Raw genomic sequence first — 21,019 nt, forward strand, 5'->3', positions numbered from 1 at the left:
GAACATCAGTGAAATGTATTTGGATTTGATTTGATTAAGAACTCTTTCTCAAACTGTACCCCCAGCAAAGTAGCATTAATGTAACTAGTTTTTGAACTGACCCAAATGTGTGATTGCTGTAAGCAAAGTTTAACAATTTTTTTCTTGATCTGTTCATGTATCTTGGTCTTTTTTATTTACATAATTAACGTGAGCTTCCGTTTGCTGTGTGTTTGACCATGAAAAATAATGCATGTACTTGCCACAAAAGAAAGCACCGGACAATAAAATAATTTGGTGGTTGGGAACAGGTTACTTTCTTTTACAAGTACTCCTAGTGCCTTTTGTGTCGCCATGCCATGGTGCCTTCTTTTCCATATGGCAGCTATGAACAGTACATGCTTGTCTTCTGTACTTGTTCTATTTCAACAAGTGCTGAATGGAAGCACACCAGCAGATCCGGTAGCAGGGCAGCACGGTAGCCTTGTGGATAGCACAATTGCTTCACAGCTCCAGGGTCCCAGGTTCGATTCTGGCTTGGGTCACTGTCTGTGCGGAGTCTGCACATCCTCCCCGTGTGTGCGTGGGTTTCCGCCGGGTGCTCCGGTTTCCTCCCACAGCCCAAAGATGTGCGGGTTAGGTGGATTGGCCATGATAAATTGCCCTTAGTGTTGGGTGGGATTACTGGGTTATGGGGATAGGGTGCTCTTTCCAGGAGCTGGTGCAGACTCGATGGGCCGAATGGCCTCCTTCTGCACCGTAAATTCTATGATCCAGGTGAGGGAAAGTTGATATCGAACAATTGTACTGAATAGGAATTTGAGGAAAACCTAATATTGAATGAGCAACAATCTAATTTAAACGTTTTATTCTAAAGATCCAAGAGGTAAATGCACAGTTGGCAAAAGAGAAGGAGGAATCTGAGGCACGAATGCGCCAGGCTGCGAAAAGCTCTGATCATGCCACAGGATACGGAGGAGGAAGCAAAACCTGGCTGGAAGAAGACTTGCAGCTGTTGATAAAAGGTGTAAATATCTTTCCTGCTGGAACTAATACAAGGTAATGCATGACAAAACATGTTGAATAAATAACTGAATTGTTGTTAGAATGTGTCACGCTGGCTGCAACTCCGCGCAGCCTTGAAAATACAGCACAAGTATTTGGAGAAATGAAATTGCTTTGGGAAGCATTGCTTTCTAAATGTAAAATTAGGTGCAAAAATCCTTAACTCTGTGCCTTTACTTCACTTGCACTTCTTATGAGGGGAGGAAGGTGAACAAAAGTGTAGCAGCAGGTCAGGGTTAACTTGAGTTTTATTTCCAAAAATTACAGAACTGGACTAAGTTGATTCAATGATCTATCTCCACCAGGTATCTTGGTAGCCCAGCTGAATAGCGTTGTTTCGACATGGAAGCTCCAATCCTGCCTTTTGACTCTTTCTCCCCAAAATCCAGTTTTTCTTTCATGCCTTGAAGATTGAATAATTGTTCCAAGGGTGCTTCAATCTTCAGAACCTTGTTGACGTGATTATCTGGAGGGGGCTGTGGGAGATGCTGTCACAGCCAATAATCAACTGTTCTGTATTCATCTAATATGGCCATAGTTAGACTACAGACTTGTGACTGTTTGAAAAAGAAAAATTACATTTTGATTGGGACACATCAGAAATAGTGTTTGGAGAGCTGTATGCAGTTACATCCACCAGTCATCATGTTTAAAAATCCTATCTTATCCAATTTGTAAATATTAGTAGTTAATCCTAGTGATCATGTAGATCTGTTCTTTTTCAGATGGGAAGTAATTGCTAATTTTATTAATTCACACTCAACAAGTGGAATCAGAAGGACAGCCAAGGATGTAATCAACAAAGCCAAGAATTTACAAAAACTTGGTAAGTATAGAATCTCCTTTCATTTGATCTTCAACCTGATCCACCATTTGACAAAAAGTATTAAAAGTGACTATGGAAAAGCTTTGAATTATTGTTTAAAAGATGAAGCATGCGTTGTGGGCTGGAGATATCAAGCATATGCTGACTAAAGTATAAAACATTAATGTTGTTGAATTTGTCACCTTTTGAATATTTAGTGTTACTTTGATCAGTTGTAGAGCTGAGTGTTTGCACAACAAAGTTTTGTTCATTCCAAAGCTTTCTGATGTTTATCTGTTCATTACTTTCAATGTAAAGCAACTGGAAGGAATATCAAGGAATTATTTGATAGTTAAACTTAAGGGTTCAGCTGTCAATACAACTTTTTCCAAAGTGAATAGCTTTTTAATCATTTCTATTTGTCTTGCAGATCCTCTACAAAAAGATGAAATTAATAAAAAAGCATTTGAGAAATTCAATAAAGACCACAATACAGCAGTTGCAGCACTGGATAAAGCAACTCCTTCAGAGAGGTTTGAGGGTAAGAAATGGTGAACAGTATGGAATGAGAAAATATTTGTTACACCTTTTTTTTTAAATGAAACAATCTGCACTGACGTCTCAACTTGGGATTCAAGCAATCAGAAGCACAAAGCCTATAGATTAGATTTTGTTTTTAATTTTTTTTTGTGGGGGGGGGTAAACTTAATAACTGATTGTGTCCATGAAGCAGATCTCATGTGTTTTGAATATTATGACTGCTTCAATATGTCATTAAGTTTACTGATGTTATTCATGGCATTGTAGATGTGATTTTCAATACCAGAATCACAGTAAACTTAACTAACCCATATATTTTGAAATCAGATTTGAATGAGAACATTTCTGTGTGCTATGGGGGGAAAAAGGTCACTTAGCCAATACATTCTAAATTAAAACATTAAAATTGTGAAAAAAACTTTACCTTCAATACTTGCAGATGGTGCAGTTGTGTGACTTATGGGGATAGGATTGAAGCCTGGGCTTAAGTAGGGTGCTCTTTCCAAGGGTCGGTGCAGACTCAATGGGCTGAATGGCCTTCTGCACTGTAAATTCTATGATTCATTCACCATTACACCTGGAAGAGCCTTCAGGATTGAGTTTTTAAAAATGATCTTGTTGAAAGCACATAACCAGTAGATTGGTTGAGTACCTGGGCCAACTAAACAAGTTTGGAATGATTCCTGGCTAGTGGACCACTTTATTGTCTAGTTCCTTGAAAGGAGAGAAGGAAAATTCAAGTTAAGTTCAGAAAAGGCAGTGAAACTCTAATACCGTCAAAATCATGAAGGTTAATCACTGTTATGTCCGTAGTTATTCAACCTCTGAGCATTTGCCTCTATACTTCTGGGGAGGAATCTGCTTCTGATTATTCTACCACTTCTCATGCACTTCCAGAGGTGATATAGACTTTGACTGCTACCCTCCATTGCAGAATGCTTGTGATGTTTGGGATCTTGGCTCATAAGCATGACAACTTAAAGAGAAAGGGTGGAAAAGCAAATTGTCATATTCTATGCTTTATTCCAGTAATAAATCTTGTCTACATTCAATGCTGTTTATAATGACCTTAATGTGAATAAATCATAAAGGAAGACGTTATAGAATTTTTTAAGGGTAGCACTGTTGCTTCACAATGCCAGGGTCCCAGGTTTGATTCCTGGCTTGGGCACTATCTGTGCGGAGTCTGCACGTTCTCCCTGTGTCTGCGTGGATTTTCTCCCACAAATCCCAAAAGACGTGCTGTTAGGTGAATTGGATATTTTGAATTCTCCCTCTGTGTACTCGAACAGGCGCTGGAATGTGACGACTAGCGGATTTTCACAGTAACTTCATTGCAGTGTTAATGTAAGCCTACTTGTGACAAAGATTTTTAAAAAAATTTTAAATGAGTGACAGGAAGTTTGTAAGATGCTTCTCAGCAGCCTGCTTTTAACTAGAAAAGTAAACTTATTACTGGTGTAAAAAGCTTTACAGTAGTGAATATGCTTTTATTTCATGCCACAGCGCATGGTTGTGACATTAACCCATGGACAGCAGAAGAACAGAAACTTCTGGAACAAGCACTGAAGACCTATCCAGTAAACACCCCTGAACGGTGGGAAAAGATAGCAGCAACTATTCCAGGAAGAACAAAGAGAGATTGCATGAAGAGATATAAGGTAAGCAAAAGTCTGAGACAGTTCTAGCTCCTAGTTCCTTTTATAAATGACCTAAAGAATTCATAGTCAAACCTGACATCCTTACTGGGTCTGGCCCATTTATGACTGACTGTGAAATGTTCACACTCAGTTACTGACCACCGCATCCAATGAGTTAACATTTCTCAAAGTGTAATAAAATGTAGACTTGCAAGGTCATTTCAACTGCCTCTTTAAATTGTGATGCAACTGATGTATACAAAATATTTTAATAATCTGCTATGCTGGATTTCAAAGTTGGCCGTTAAAACTTATGCTTTTGATCTCTCTGCTTCTACTTAACAGGAACTTGTTGAAATGGTCAAAGCAAAGAAAGCCGCACAAGACCAAGTTAATACTGTTAGATCGAAGAAATGAGATGTTGCCACTCCCTTTTATCATTGTGCATGTGATTATTTGATAATAAAACAACAAAACCAAGTATAAATGACCCACTTTATTATTAATAGAATATAAACTTTTATACACAGTTACAGCTGCTGTTATTTACACTCTCAACCAGTACATTGCACTGCATATTTTGTTATAATCTGGAAGCTGTTCAATAGGACCTGGAACAAAAAATAAATAGCATTACAAACATTTAAAACTTCTGCAGTAAAATGACATTGGTTCTGATGTCCACTTACCAACAGCAGCAATTGCAGGACACTTGTTGTAGGTATACTTGGTGCATACATCCCGCACTGTTTTGGCATCAACGGCCTAGTTCAAAAATTGCAACGCACTAATTAGTTTAAAACAATTGCACTTCCAGGCAGTGGTTAGCACTGCTGCCTCACGGCACCGAGGTCCCAGGTTTGATCCCGGCCACTGTCCGTGTGGTGTTTGCATAGGTTTTGTCCCCACAACCCAAAAAGATGTGCAGGGTAGGTGACTGGCCACACTAAATTACCCCTTAATTGGAAAAAATGAATTGGGTACTCTAAAAACAATTGCACTTGTGTAAACCAGTTAAACACAACTGCTCTCATTCTATGTGCTGTTGGGAGAATTATGTTCACTTACCTCAATCCTCGCTTCAAGCTCTGGGATTGGAATTCTTCGATTGTAACATAACATTTGTCTCCCAATATCTTCACAGATTGGTGTTGATCCTGCAAATGTTGACATTCCAAATGAATATTTTTAAGCAAGCATGGACAACAAACTCCACAAATAGAAAATCTTGTTCTTACCATCAAGTTGCAGCAACATGTTTGTCTTTAAGAGGTTTTTGGCTCGAGCAACTTCACTGTCAGTAACAATAGTACACAATCTCATCCTGAATTAGAAAAACATCTTAATTAGTGGCATAGACAGTCTTTGTAGCTCTGTTGATCCCCATTATTGGTTTAACATGTATAAAAATATACAACGGAAATATTAGGAGATGTGAGCAAAGTATTTTTGAATGTTGCTGCCATTTTTAGCATGTGAATGTCTGATTGTTACACAGGGATCAAAAAGCCCACAATAGGTGGTTCTTGTGAGGGTAAATAGTGTAGCAGTTATAACACTTACTACCTGCTGCAGCACTTGTGTAATGATGGCAAAACCTCACAATATAATTGCAGAACTAATTTTAACTGATTCTTCACTTCAGGAAAAATCATTTTGAATGTGTACACTAGGAATGCCTGTTTTTAACCTATTCTGTACATTGCAGAGATACTTGTTAAAAGCTGAAATTTAATTTAGAACGGAAATAATACAACAGAAGGAAGCCATTTGGCCTGTCAAATCTGTGCCAGCACTGCTGCCTCACGGTGCCGAGGTCCCAGGTTCAATCCCGGCTCTGGTCACTGTCCGTGAGGAGTTTGCACATTCTCCCCGTGCTTGCGTGCGTTTCGCCCCCACAGCCCAAAAATGTGCAGGCTAGGTGGATTAGCCATGCTAAATTGCCTCTTAATTGGAAAAAAAATGAATTGGGTACTCTAAATTCATATTTAATTTTTGTTTAAAAATCTGTGCCAGCAGGGGGAGGTCACGTGATAAGCATGAGAACAGCTGTGTTTCCATAAGCGCTGGCACGCTGTCTATAATACTTTCATTTATCACGCTACACTAATCTGGGAGTGAGAATTCCATATTATGTCATGAATGATTTCTGGCTAAATGCTGGTGTCAAAATGCTGAGAAAAATTAAGAAAATAGTCAATAAAAAGAGCAGTCAGAAGTGAGTGGGGTGGAGCTGACTCAATATAGTGGTAGGCACTGCTGCCTCAGTGCCATGGACCACTGTCTGTGTGAAGTTTGCATTTTTCCCACCCATGTCTGTGTGGGTTTCCTCTGGGTGCTCTGGTTTCCTCCCCAGTCCAAAGATGTGCAGGTTAGGTGGGTTGGTTATGCTAAATTGTCTCTTAGTGTCCAAAAAGATGTGTAGATTAGATTAAGGGGTTAATGGGATAGGGCAGGGAGTGAGCTTAGGTGAAGTACTCTTTCAGAGGGTCGGTGCACACTCAATGGGCTGCATGACCACCTTCTGCATTGTAGGGATTCTATGACAACTTAGTGAGCATACAGGCTCTTGATCCAGCACTCAAAGGCATTACAACTGATGACAAGAAACTCGTCTTAGCACAAAATATCAGAGCTGCAGAATATGGGTAAAGGCTTGACGAAGCGAGGAGAGAATCAGTATTGTTGAAAATACAACTTATTCAGTAGAGGCCTGCTTAAAATCCTTAGAAAAGCAGCTGCATGTTCTGTTATTGACGACCTGGAAAACAGAAGCAGGAGGAAGAATGCCCGGATTGTCAGTTTCTCAGAAGAAGCTGAGGGTAAGCTACCATGTTTTAATTTAGAAACAAAAGGTGGATACATTAAATGAGAAAGAGCCCATCATATCCTGATTTTGAAGCCTAGGGACAACAGATGACCCTAGCCCGTAATTATCATTTTCATAACTTCAAGGGACACCAAAGAGTATTGGAGACAAGTTAGATGCAATGGGGCCTTGCTCCATGAGGGAGTGAAGGTCTCTCTTTTTTCAAGATTTCTTGGCAACGATTGGACTGCAGTAAATTGAAGAGGTGTAGGTTAGGTTGATCTTAGATTAGGATAAGTGGTCGGCCCGACATCATGGGCTGAAGGGCCTGTACTGTTGTATGATACATCAGAAGGCCATTGGAGTGCAATATGCTCTACTGTATCCTGTTTTACGGACTGACATCCGACAACCCAGCTAAAGCCTTGGCTTTTGTGAACTCCATGGAAGGCAATAATTTGGAGTAACAGACTAGCAGTACACTATAATCCAGACTCTTTTCACTTCCTATTATTATTCCTTCTTGATTCTGTGTTGGTATTTTTCATTCTGACCGGGATGATTTTAGAAACTGAGCACTGCAGTAAGTTTTTATTCTTAAGGATGGCAGGGATTTACATCCGCCTTTAATGAAAATCACTCCTCAGCATGCTGCTTCTAGTTAAGGAATACGCTGTGCTGATTGTAGGACACCAGTGGCTATATGAAGAATATCTGTTTTCATTTATGCGCTTACAATGAGGTTTATGTTTCATGGTCTACTCTGATCGTGTGTGAATTAAGTCTCAATAGGAAGGGTTAAAATGAAGGAAGGGCATCATTCTGTGCTCGTCCTTTTCGTGGCATATTTTGTCTTCTCTCTTTTGAGGAGAAAGACTCGGTGTAATTATGGAAGGTTTGTAGGTACAGCCTTACAGGTGAGGATAACCCCCTTTTAAGCTATTGGCTTTGGGTGTTTTTAAAATTATTAATTGGTTCCTGTAAGGGTAAAGACACGTCTCATGTCTTAGAAAAATATGTTATAATGTGTTACTGGTGTTTCTGGTATGGTTGGAGATGAGGGAAGAATGTTTTGGTGCACGCCCAAGTGGGGCGGGAAAATTCTTGGCTGGTTAGCCATTTTGTGTTGATATCCTATACTCTTTGGCTGAATAAGCAAAGGCAGTAGCTACTAGATTGTTCTTTAAAAAAGGAGAATGTTGATATAGCTTTGTTGCAGGAAACTAATTTAGATGACAAGGAGCACCAAAAATTGAAGCGGGTGTGGGGGGCGGGGGGGGATTGTGATTTTAGTTAATAAGAATGTGCCTGTACCTTTTAGACTGGAGATGTGTGTGTGTTTGGGGGGGGGGGGGGGGGAAGAGAAGTAGTAATGTTAAGGGGATGCTGCATGGGGAAAGTATTTTGATAAGGAATGTCTAACTCTAATTTTATTACTGGTCTTTATGGATTTTGCCAAATTTGCTTCAACAAATTCCTTCATAAGGTGTGGAATTCAACTGCCATTTTAATCCTTTGATGGACACACTTCCCATAACTTGGAACCCTCCCACTCATCAGGCCAAGGCATTAGCATCGGTGTGTGAGGATATGGGGTACTTGGATGTTTGGAGAACATTGCATCCCGAAGATAAAGTATTCACCTCTCTGCTCTTCACCAATGTCATACTAGAATTTATTATTTTGTCATGCCCAAGACAATATTACATTCAGTAGCTTCCTGCTCTGTAGGTAGTATTGTAGTCTCCGATCATGCCCTGGTGGTCTTGGGATTTTTACTTGGGGATTTATCCTCCGTCTAGATCTTGGAGATTTAATGCATGTCTGCTTAAGGATTCTGATTTTATCTTGTAATTTAAGGCCAATTTGATCTCTTCTACTCAGTCAATTCTCTCTCCAAAGTAAGCCCGTTAATCATGCAGGAAACCTGTAAGGCCTTTGCCAAGGGGCTTGGTCATTTCGTACACGGCCAGTAAAGGGCAGGCATGATTAAAATTGGCCGAGTCCGGAGGTGATGATCTTGGGAGTGAAAGAGGCCGACGTCCTCCCTGGTAGCCCGGAGACGGATCCTTTTAATGTGGAGGGACTCACAAGCCCCCCGAGTGCAGAGACCTGGGTTAGTGACATGGCTGGGTTTCTCAGTCTTGAGAAAATAAAGTTTGCCTTAAGAGGGTCAATGTTGGGGTTCTCTGAGGTGGCAGCCGTTTGTCGACTTTCTCGGGGAAAATTAAAATGTCGGCAGAAGCAGCATTCTGAAGGGGTGGTGGTGGGGGGGGATAGGCGTTAGATGGTTGAGGTGTGTGAAGATTGGGTCGGGTGGGGAAATGTTTATTTTATCATGTTAATGTTAGTGTTTTTGTTGTTATAAAAAGTTTGCAAATACCTTAATAAAAAAATATATATTTTTTTTAAAGTGTAATTATTTATTCTACACGGTGCAGAACTTTGGACTAGGAGGGGAGTTTAAGTGAATACAAGTGCTTTGTAAAAGTCCTCCCACGGCAGTTTTTAACTAACAGTTATAGATCTGATCATTGTAGTCTTCAGCGAGGGTCCAGGCAGGGTTGCCCACTGTTTTTGATTGCAAAAGCTATTGAACCCCAAGCATGGGGAATTGGACAGAATCATTCGGTGGTTGGGTTGTCTAGTGGTGGGAAGCAACACAGGATGATGTGTTGCTATTCATGTCTAAGCTGAATGTCTCCGTTCCTGCTATTATTGATATTGTAGGTAGGTTTGGCACCTTCTTTTACTTTGTGAAATCCAATACCTCTGGGAAGGCTTAGGGGGAGGCTTCCTTTCCCCTTTAGATGGTCCCCCTCCGGGTTTACCACACCCCCCTTTTCCAAATACAGAAACTCGCAGCCATACTGAGGCACTGGCCAGAGAGGCTGACCTCCACCCCAACAGGGCCCGCCTGCGAGCAAACAGTGAGGCGAAAGCTAAAACATCTGCTCCCACACCGTCTGCAGCTCCAGCAAATCTAACACCCCAAATATGGCCCTTGGGGACTAGGCTCCAAATCCAAGTGCGATCGCTGACATGGTGCTGAAAAACGACCCCCAAAATTTCTCCAACTTCGCGCAGGACCAGAACATAAGTACGTGATTGGCCAGACTCCACCCCTCCACGCGCGCCCCCCCACCCCACCCCCAACCGCTCGCAAATATCCTCCATTCCCCTCAAACAACCGGCTCATCATCTACCTCGTCAGGTGTACCCTGTGCACCATCTTTAATTGTATTAAACCCAGCCTCGCACACGAGGTTGAGGAATTTATCCTCCGCAGCACCTCACACAACAGCCCCCCGCCCAATACCACCCCCAACTCATCGCATTTTGCCTATCCCCTCCAGTGACGCCATATCCTCCAAAACATTTTCTATAAATCGCCGATAACATTGCTTTTCTGATTGGAGGGTTGTGACTAGTGGTCCGCAGCGATCAGTGCTGGGACATTTGCTGTTCGTAATATATATATAAAAATTGCGGATAACGATGAGGACTGTCAAAGGATACAGCAGGATTTAGATTGTTTGGAAACTTGGGCGGAGAGATGGCAGATGGAGTTTAATCCAGACAAATGTGAGGTAATGCATTTTGGATGGTCTAATACAGGTAGGGAATATACAGTGAATGGTAGAACCCTCAAGAGTATTGACAGTCAGACAGATCTGGGTTTACAGGTCCACAGGTCACTGAAAGGGGCAACACAGGTGGAGAAGGTAGTCCAGAAGGCATGCTTGCCTTCATTGGCTGGGGCATTGAGCATAAAAATTGGCAAGTCACGTTGCAGCTGTATAGAACCTTAGTTAGGCCACGCTTGGAGTATAGTGTTCAATTCTGGTCGCCACACTACCAGAAGGATGTGGAGGCTTTAGAGAGGGTGCAGAAGAGATTTACCAGGATGTTGCCTGGTATGGAGGGCATTAGCTATGAGGAGAGGTTGAATAAACTCGGTTTGTTCTCACTGGAACGACGGAGGTTGAGGGGTGACCTGATAGAGGTCTACAAAATTATGAGGGGCATAGACAGGGTGGATAGTCAGAAGCTTTTTCCCCAGGGTAGAGGGGTCAATTACTAAGGGGCAAGGTTTAGAGGAGATGTACGAGGCAAGCTTTTTTACACAGAGGGTAGTGGGTGCCTGGAACTCGCTGCCGGAGGAGGTGGTGGAAGCAGAGACGAAAGTGACGTTTAAGGGGCATCTTGACAAATACATGAATAGGATGGGAATAGAGAGATACGGACTCCGGAAGTGTAGATTTTAGTTTAGACGGGCGGCATGGCCGGCGCAGGCTTGGAGGGCCGAAAGGCCTGTTCCTGAGCTGTACTTTTCTTTGTTCTTTGTTCTAACACCCCTCCAACAACTAGGAATTTGGTGTCATTGGATATTTTGGGAAAAACTTCCTTGCAAAGTCCTGCCTCTGCATATACCTAAAGGCCTTCCCCTGCGGAATCCCAACTCCTTCAAAATGTGCTTCTAAAATTAAGTCCTCAATTTCCATCACCCCTGCTCCTAGAATCCAGTCTCCCCGGCTCAAACACATGATTCTTTCGAACCGGCATCAGCTTTGACCCCGCCCCTAATGTAAAATGCCTCCACATTTTCAGTGTCAACCACCACTGGACTACCCAAGTAATTCCCTTGAGCAAAGGGGCGCGGCCCCATTGCCAGTGCCCACAACTCCGACCCCCTACAAGAGCCTACCTTCACCCACATTGTCTCTTGCTACCGTAGCCCCGCCCCTTCTTTGCCCAATAGTAATGCAGCAGATTCGGAACAGCCAAACCCCCGACTGCCACCCTCTCTAAAGCACCGTCTTCTGAATCCTCACCACCTTACCCGCCCAGACAAATGACACAATCAACCCTTCCGCCCCCATAAAAAACATCTTTGGCAAAAAGACCGGTAAACACTGGAATAAAAATAAAACCGGCAAGATAGTCATTTTTACTGCCAATGGTAGGGGGAGGCTGTCCCACCTCACCAAATCTGCCTACCACCAAGCTCGCAAAATTCAATTTTCGGAGCTGGACCCAGGTCCCAAGCCACCTGCACCCCTAAGTACCTGAAGTGAATAGTCACCATGCAAAATGGCAATCCCCCAAACCAGCTCCCGTCCCCAGAGAGGAAACCAAAGACCATTTGCTCTTCTCCAAATTATCTGGTTTGTGATGCAGAACAAGGCCAGCAGCGCAGGTTCAATTCCCGTACCAGCTTACCCGAACAGGCGCCAGGATGTGGCGACTCGGGGCTTTTCTCAGTAATGTCATACTTGTGACAATAAATGGTTATTATTATTTAACAATGTAACCCACGCAACAAACTTAGGCCCAATTCCAAACTGCTCCACTCTACTCGATTAAATGCCTTCTCCGCATCCAGCGCCGCCACCACCACCTCCAGCTTCCCTTCCCCCTTTTGATGGGAAGAGCACCATATTTAACAAGTGCAGCACATTCGAAGACAACTGCCTACCCACTAGATATCCTGTCTGATCCTCCCCAATCACCCATGGTGGGCACTCTTTTTAGCAAAGATCTTGGCATCCAGATTTAACAGGGATATTGGCTGATACGACCCACACGCAACTGGGTCCTTACCCTTTTTTAGCAACAGCAAAATAGTGCCCCTTTAGACACCGGGTCTTCAAACATCTCCAACAGCAGCTCCAACCTATTCAAAAACGTCTTATAGAATTCCACTGGGAACCCATCTGGCCCAGATGCTTTACCCGTTTGCTCCCTATCGCCATCCGAACTTCCTCATTGGCTTTACAGATGCTACCAATTTTGCTTTCTGCCAAGATCTTAAAGGAAATCACTGGGGTGTTTAGCTCCTTTATATGGAATAAAAAGAGACCTTGCTTAAAATTGGCCAAATTGCAGCTTCCTAGTTCAAATGGAGGTCGGAGGGTGCTGATTATTAAAATGTATCAATTAGCCTTATATCTCAGATTTATACAAGAATGGGTAAGAGGGAATACACCTCCATTCGGCTTGAAGCTCTGTTGTTTCTTAGGGATTTCAGGACTGTGCTGAACAAGTGAGAATCCGATAATCATCAACACAGAGTGTGGAGCAATTGTGTCAACAATACAATGTACCAGATTTATAATCATCTAGATAGGAATAATATGATCAGGGATAGTCAGCATGGCTTTGTGAAGGGTAGGTCATGCCTCACAAACCTTATCGAGTTCTTTGAGAAGGTGACTGAACAGGTAGACGAGGGTAGAGCAGTTGATGTGGTGTATATGGATTTCAGCAAAGCGTTTGATAAGGTTCCCCACGGTAGGCTATTGCAGAAAATACGGAGGCTGGGGATTGAGGGTGATTTAGAGATGTAGATCAGAAATTGGCTAGCTGAAAGAAGACAGAGGGTGGTGGTTGATGGGAAATGTTCAGAATGGAGTTCAGTCACAAGTGGAGTACCACAAGGATCTGTTCTGGGGCCGTTGCTGTTTGTCATTTTTATCAATGACCTAGAGGAAGGCGCAGAAGGGTGGGTGAGTAAATTTGCAGACGATACTAAAGTCGGTGGTGTTGTCGATAGTGTGGAAGGATGTAGCAGGTTACAGAGGGATATAGATAAGCTGCAGAGCTGGGCTGAGAGGTGGCAAATGGAGTTTAATGTAGAGAAGTGTGAGGTGATTCACTTTGGAAGGAATAACAGGAATGTGGAATATTTGGCTAATGGTAAAGTTCTTGAAAGTGTGGATGAGCAGAGGGATCTAGGTGTCCATGTACATAGATCCCTGAAAGTTGCCACCCAGGTTGATAGGGTTGTGAAGAAGGCCTATGGAGTGTTGGCCTTTATTGGTAGAGGGATTGAGTTCCGGAGTCTGGAGGTCATGTTGCAGCTGTACAGAACTCTGGTACGGCCGCATTTGGAGTATTGCGTACAGTTCTGGTCACCGCATTATAGGAAGGACGTGGAGGCTTTGGAGCGGGTGCAGAGGAGATTTACCAGGATGTTGCCTGGTATGGAGGGAAAATCTTATGAGGAAAGGCTGATGGACTGGAGGTTGTTTTCGTTGGAGAGAAGAAGGTTAAGAGGAGACTTAATAGAGGCATACAAAATGATCAGGGGGTTGGATAGGGTGGACAGTGAGAGCCTTCTCCCGCGGATGGAAATGGCTGGCACGAGGGGACATAGCTTTAAACTGAGGGGTAATAGATATAGGTCAGAGGTAGGTTCTTTACGCAAAGAGTAGTGAGGCCGTGGAATGCCCTACCTGCTACAGTAGTGAACTCGCCAGCATTGAGGGCATTTAAAAGTTTATTGGATAAACATATGGATGATAATGGTATAGTGTAGGTTAGATGGCTTTTGTTTCGGTGCAACATCGTGGGCCGAAGGGCCTGTACTGCGCTGTATTGTTCTATGTTCTATGTACCAGGGCGGCATGTGGTGCAGTGGTTAGCACTGGGACTGCGGCGCTGAGGACCCGGCTTTGAATCCCAGCCCTGGGTCACTGTCCGTGTGGAGTTTGTTCATGTGTTGCTGCAATTGTACGGGGCCTTGGTGCGGCTACACCTGGAGTATTGTGTGCAGTTTTGGTCTCCTTCTCTGAGGAAGGACGTTCTTGCTCTCGACGGAGTTCAGCGAAGGTTTACCAGACTGATTCCAGGGATGGCGGGACTCATATGAGGAGAGATTGACTAGGTTGGGATTGTTCTCGCTGGAGTTAAGAATGAGGGGGGAATCTCAGAGATTTATAAAATTCTAACAACACTAGACAGGGTAGATGCAGGGAAGATTTTACCAGTGATGGGTGTGTCCAGAACTAGGGGTCACAGCCTGAGGATTCAGCGTAAACCATTTCGGACAGAGATAAGGAGACATTTCTTCACACAAAGAGTGGTGAGCCTGTGGAATTCATTAGCACAGGAAGTAGTTCATGCTAAAACTTTGAATACATTCAAGAAGTGGCTAGATATAGTACTTGGGAAGAATGGGATCAAAGGCTATGGGGAGAAAACAGGATTAGGCTATTGAGTTGGATGATCAGCCATGATCGTGATGAATGGTGGAGCAGACTCGAAGGGCCAAAAGGCCTCCATCTGCTCCTGTATTCTCCCCATGTATGCGTGGGTTCACCCCCACAACCCAAAGATGTGCAGGTTAGGTTGTTTGGCCATGCTAAATTGCCCCTTAATTGGAGAAAAAAAATAATGGGTACTCTAAATTTATAGAAAAAAAAAACAATGTACCAGAGATGTATTCTTAAGAAGACAACTCTGCAACATGATGCTAGTGTCTCCTCAGTTGTAAATACCCTGTTATCTATGGAACCAAAGCAATTAATTAACAAGTTTTATGACGTTATGTTCTCGATCCTGTATGAATATGCTAGAGACTCAGCGGTCTTGGGGAAAAAGATCCAGCAGTGAATATTGACAAGGAGACCTCATAGAATTTACAGTGCAGAAGGAGGCCATTCAGCCCATCGAGTCTGCACCGGCCCTTGGAAAGAGCACCCTACCTAAGCCCACACCTCCACCCTAGCCTTGTAACCCAGTAACCCCACCTAACCTTTTTGGATATCAAGGGCAATTTAGCATGGCCAATCCATCGAGCCTGCACATCTTTGGACTGTGGGAGGAAACTGGAGCACCCGAAGGAAACCCACGCAGACACGGGGAGAAAGTGCAAACTCCACACAGACAGTGACCCAAACCGGGAATAAAGCCTGGGACCCTGGAGCAGTGAAGCAACTGTGCTAACCACTGTGCTACCGTGGTTGATGACCTTCTTCCTGGTGGCTGACAGCAGGGAAATTCCTCTGTAGTTACTAGTCCGACATATCGCCTTGAAGGTGGTCACAATTGTAGCATCGGAGATCTGGCATGTTCCTCTCCTTCCAAAAAAAGGAAATGAGGTAGTGTATTCATGCCAATAGTGGAGTGCTTTAGCAGGGATTTCATTTGTGCCTGATGCCTTGTTGTTCTTTAGCTGAGCTGAATCATTAAAAGATGGCAGAGAAGCACTTTTGGCACAAATACAAAACCTAACCACTTGTTCAACATTGTTTCCAATGTCTGAAGGGTTGTGAACTAGAGGCAGTGTCTCTAATCAAAAGTTTCATTTTTAAGTCAAATCTCCTCTTAACTTTACCGATTTGAAAGAAAATAACTCTAACCTCTCCAGTCCTCCCACTTAACTAATCTCTTCTTTGTCCTCGCCAAAGCCTTGCTCTAGCTTTAAAGAAACTATTTGCTACAAGTTCTGAATGAATACTATGGGTCAGATTCTTCCACCCTGCCCGCCACAACATCATCATGGGCGGGACACGGACCAGGGTAAAGGTCCATTGATCTCGGGCGGGAATTTCCAGTCGCCGAGCGGGCATAGCTGGAGAATCTCGCCCTATATGGAAGAACATCAAATTTTAAAGCAATGATGCCATTTTGTTTGATAGAAATCAGCACAACATCCCCCAATCTTAAGTATTTTGTACTTGAGGCAGCTCTAGAGTCATACAGCACAGGAAAGACCCTTCAGCTCATCGAGTCTGTGCCGGTCAAAAACAACCACCTAACTATTCTATTCCCATTTCCCAGTACTTCGCCCATAGCCTTGGGATCGCAAGTGCACATCTGAATACTTCTTAAAATGTTATGAGGGTCTCTGCCTCCACCACCCTTTCAGGCAGCGAATTCCAAACTCAAACCTCCCTCTGGGTAAAAAGATTTTTCCTCATATCCCCTCTAAACCTGCCCCTTACTTTAAACCTATGTCCCCTGGTCATTGACCCCTCAACCAAGGGGAAAGGCTTCTGCCTGTCTACACTATGCCCCTCACAATTTTTTTAACATCTCAATCATGTCCCCCTCAGACTCCTTTGCTCCAAGGAAAATAATCCAAATCTATCCAATCTCTCTTCATAACGAAAACTCTCCAAACCAGCCATCATCCTGATAAATCTCTGCATCCTTTCAAGTGCTATCACATGCTTCCTGCTGTGGCCGAACCACCGTCTTACACAGTTCCAGCATAAACTCCCAGCTTTTAAATCCTATGCCTCAGCTAATAAAAGGCAAGTATACCATATGCCTTCTTTCCAATGTTCCACAAAATAAACAAACTGCAATTTTCTTTGAAAAGAGCAGCTTGCTATTGCCTAGATTACATGAAGATAATCATGACAGTTTCCATGCAAGACGCACTATAGACACTCACTTACCACTCTCTCTGAACAAAATGCAGCATGTTGTCAATCGTGTTAGATTCACAGACCATGTAAAGCCCCCAAAGACCAGTATCTGTATAGCAGGTGTTGAATGATTGGAAACTGTGGCAGAGATTACCCTGGCAAGCAATCTGTGCCAACTTACTGGACAAGTTCTGTTTTTAAAAAAAACACATAAATTGTTTATTCAGACAGTCAACCTAATTATAAACTAGAACATGTAAAGCAACTTAAAAATCTGAACGGTGGCTATAGAGTAGAACAGTTAGCTAATTTTACTGTTTGGAAAGAGGCATGGTATTCAAAACTACTTAAATACTAGATGTATGGCCCAGGGTGGTGTGACCTAATGTTGTGGATCTTGGGTTGCCTAAATACATGCAACAGCCCAAAACTCGGTTGATAAACAACTGTGAAATGGATAGAAAAATATCAGCGAACCTGTTTGCAAACTGGCTTTGTAATAGAAATCAGAAAATGGCAAATTTAAAAAAAAATTGTTTTGAGGTTACCAGTGATTGGTGGGATTTTACCAGGGTCTATTTGGTGCTACCTGTGCAGTTAACACTTTCAGGAAAGGAGCAAACTAAATTTGAAACAGAAGTCCCTAATGCAGTATAGCAAAATGATGAGAGGTTTATTTCCCAATTTCAGGTGCTGTTGGAATTTACAATATGTGGAAGTTTCAGTTTAGCTTTATCACCACCAAAAGTACATGTACTTTATTGGCAAATTAGGTACACGTAGCCACAACTTCCCTTAAAGCAAACCCCATAGGCTAAACGTTTGCGAGTTTAAAAGGATGGTACAAATTAGTAATAGGCTCTACAAGACAAAACTATTTTTGTTGGAATTTTTCCACTACTTACCGCACCACCACCAAAAGAACGGTCCCAGTTACCAATCAGGGTGTTTGCCACCATCAGAGGAATGGTGTCTGCATGTGACCAGCCAACAGCTTCAACAGCAATTGCAATATGAGCCAACGGCATCTTATCATCTCTTACACGAATCTGTTACAAGCAAAATCAGTCATCACTTTAATGCAAGTCTGCTGCAATTATCAGAATACTAGGAGATACGTCAAAAAAACTTGAACAATAAGCCCAAAGGTACAATATCTGAATTAATGTCTAACAATGTGTTGGAGATGAGAAAATAAATCGCACATTTTAACACTATACAACATTACAGACATGACTTCATGCACATTTTGAGAGTAAATATTAATATTCCGGAATTGAAACAACTTGAAATTCACAACTAACATCAAGAAATAAGGAGCCCTGGAGTCAGTCACTTAACCCTGCTCAGTTCAATTAGAAGATTTACTACTTCTCAACTTAAATTCGTAAAGAGTAACATAATGAGATACATATAATTGTACAAACTTAATACATAGCACATCAAAGTAGTTATCAAATAATTGTTACACAATTAGAGGTAGACTTTCTTGGCCTCTATTTTCTCCCTCCTACTAGTTAACATCAAAGGGTAAAGTTGTGCAACCAAGTAAAATTTGATGATTAACAAAGGAACTCATTCAGTCCTTTGCTTTCCCAATTGGATCACAAAATACATTTGTTTTGCTACACGAGGATGAAGAAATGACACACAAACAATTGGAAAGATGAAAAGACAAGTAGACAACAGGTGGCACATCTGTTGGTGATCCATCATGTTACATCATGCTCTCAAACCTACAAGGATGCTCCAGATCGTTTCAGCTCACAAGGAAATGTGCAAAGTTACACACAACGTGAAGAAACAAAGATTGATTTCGTAGCAGCCACTTGTCATGACCAAACTGTAGAGAGGGAATTGTAACCAAGTCACCTGCCCACATGCTCAGTCTTGCAATTGAATGCAAATTTTGTGAAGTATTAGGTCTTCATGCACGTACCTCACTTCCTGTGAATTTACAGGGAGGCAGGTCTGGTGTGGCATTACCATCATAGGTCGTTAATAGATTACCAAAATGGTGTTTTGCCAAGTCAACTAATTGTTCATGGCCCACACCTGCAAGAAATAATTCAAACTTTAAAGAATTGAAAGAAAAATAGGCTGGCAAACATACAAAAAAATATTAAATTAATCCAATCAATTTCCAGAGACAGTACTTACAATGTAAATCTGATCAATATGTCAGGAGCAATCTAAACAAAACATGTACAATTCAAATACCTGTATGTCAAGATATTTATCTCTTTCCTCTTGAAGCTGTTGGCTCCTTGTTTGGCTGGGCTTGTGTGCGTGCTGATCAGATTTCAGTGCTCCACCCAAATGACCATTACTCATGTGTCTGCTGTGACATTCTCACAGGCTAACGAACTGCATGGAGCAGTACAGTAAAGTCCAATCCTATCCTCAACTCACATTCATACATCTGTGTTTCCAGCAGGGACCAACACAATGTTTGGAGCAGGAACAAAGGCTGATGTTCCTTCTCCTTACACCTGGAATACTAACCGGCAGCAGCCCTAGAGAGCGCAAACCAAGGATTGAATCTGGGATCTTTTTCATCTGCGCGACAGATTTACATACACAATAAATCTAGCTACTTGGGGTACATCACTGGGGTTAAGTATAAAAATAAAGCAGTTACAGTGCAAAATATACTTGCATGGGATTTTCAGCGTACAGATCATTCACAAGCAATGAAGGAAAACCCAAACAGTAGCACTTAGTTAAATCTTCAACAAAATCCTGTGAAAATATAGAACCATTTTCTACAAACATGGATCAAAATAATAAACTGTATATTAAGCTTCATATTAATGCTCAAGAGTGGCACTTCCAAATAAACTCTTCTTTCCATCCAGCAGCACACCTTCTCTTAATAAATGTCCATATCAATAACAAAATAAATGAACTGACCAACTACACCAAAACCATACAATCAGTTGCCTGAGAGCACTGTGAAGAAGATCATTCCTTATTAGAAGAATCAACTGAAAACAATCTAACCTCCAGCAGCAGCCAATACCATTCTTGGTCCTTTGTAGTGTGTTGTGATATACTCCACTAAGTCATTCCGAGTTATGGATCTGTTACAATAATTATTCTAGTGAGTTTAAATATTAGGAAAAAGTTTCAAGATGACAATTAGGACACAAGTACATACAAATACATACTTAATGTTTTCCGTAGGGCCCAAGATGGTACGGCCTAAAGCTGTAGCCTGATAGGCTGTTGCATGCAGATAGTCAAATACTACTTCCTGAAGATTGGTTTCAACTTCTTGCATTTCCCTTAGAATAACTCCTCGCTCACGTTCAATCTCGGCCCCTCCCAAGGTACTGTTCTGGATAATGTCTGCGAGGATCTCTACAGCTGTGTGCAAAGCATCAAAAATGTATATTTATTTTTTTAACATGATGTTTTTATGACCAGGTTCTGTCACTGAACCTTGTAACATTATTATGCAGCATACCATGTTTTAACAGCAGACAGATGATTATAGTTTCTGGAAATCACAATACTGATTAATTTAAATCCATTGTGAATATAAAGAGCACATTAGGGGCAGCACGGTAGCCTTGTGGATAGCACAATTGCTTCACAGCTCCAGGGTCCCAGGTTCGATTCCGGCTTGGGTCACGGTCTGTGCGGAGTCTGCCCATCCTCCCCGTGTGTGCGTGGGTTTCCTCCGGGTGCTCCGGTTTCCTCCCACAGTCCAAAGATGTGCAGTTTAGGTGGATTGGCCATGATAAATTGCCCTTAGTGTCCAAAATTGCCCTTAGTGTTGGGTGGGGTTACTGGGTTATGGGGATAAGGTGGCGGTGTTGACCTTGGGTAGGGTGCTCTTTCCTAAGAGCCGGTGCAGACTCGATGGGCCGAATGGCTTCCTTCTGCATTGTAAATTCTATGATCTATGGTGTTAGACGGTAATTACTCTGTGTGTGGGGTGCAGGCGGATGCATCGCTTCCAGTTATTAGAGACATGGCCACAAAAGAAATTTAATTTACAGAGCTTTGGCTCTTT

The 21,019-nt window shown here is 42.4% G+C and overlaps 2 protein-coding genes across 3 annotated transcripts in view; one reads left to right on the forward strand and one right to left on the reverse strand.

Moving 5' to 3' along the window:
* Positions 1 to 4,516, forward strand: part of dnajc2 (DnaJ (Hsp40) homolog, subfamily C, member 2) — a 55,277-nt gene extending 50,761 nt beyond the window's left edge. For both annotated transcript variants that reach the window (XM_072471319.1, XM_072471320.1), the window contains 5 exons: positions 857 to 1,038; positions 1,770 to 1,870; positions 2,280 to 2,390; positions 3,896 to 4,050; positions 4,375 to 4,516. In XM_072471319.1, coding sequence (XP_072327420.1) covers positions 857 to 1,038; positions 1,770 to 1,870; positions 2,280 to 2,390; positions 3,896 to 4,050; positions 4,375 to 4,446 — 621 coding nt within the window. In that variant the 3' untranslated portion in view covers positions 4,447 to 4,516. The remainder of the gene's footprint in view (positions 1 to 856; positions 1,039 to 1,769; positions 1,871 to 2,279; positions 2,391 to 3,895; positions 4,051 to 4,374) is intronic.
* The window catches only part of pmpcb (peptidase, mitochondrial processing subunit beta), a 36,837-nt gene continuing 20,328 nt past the window's right edge, over positions 4,511 to 21,019 (reverse strand). Inside the window, exons 5-13 of the mRNA XM_072471321.1 lie at positions 20,169 to 20,367; positions 20,002 to 20,081; positions 18,938 to 19,053; positions 17,904 to 18,047; positions 17,029 to 17,189; positions 5,268 to 5,353; positions 5,098 to 5,186; positions 4,719 to 4,794; positions 4,511 to 4,640 (exon numbers count right to left, since the gene is read on the reverse strand). Of these exons, the coding sequence (XP_072327422.1) occupies positions 4,576 to 4,640; positions 4,719 to 4,794; positions 5,098 to 5,186; positions 5,268 to 5,353; positions 17,029 to 17,189; positions 17,904 to 18,047; positions 18,938 to 19,053; positions 20,002 to 20,081; positions 20,169 to 20,367 (1,016 nt within the window). The 3' untranslated portion in view covers positions 4,511 to 4,575. The remainder of the gene's footprint in view (positions 4,641 to 4,718; positions 4,795 to 5,097; positions 5,187 to 5,267; positions 5,354 to 17,028; positions 17,190 to 17,903; positions 18,048 to 18,937; positions 19,054 to 20,001; positions 20,082 to 20,168; positions 20,368 to 21,019) is intronic.

This window comes from Scyliorhinus torazame, chromosome 13 (genome assembly GCF_047496885.1).
Source record: "Scyliorhinus torazame isolate Kashiwa2021f chromosome 13, sScyTor2.1, whole genome shotgun sequence".
Taxonomy (NCBI): Eukaryota; Metazoa; Chordata; class Chondrichthyes; order Carcharhiniformes; family Scyliorhinidae; genus Scyliorhinus; species Scyliorhinus torazame.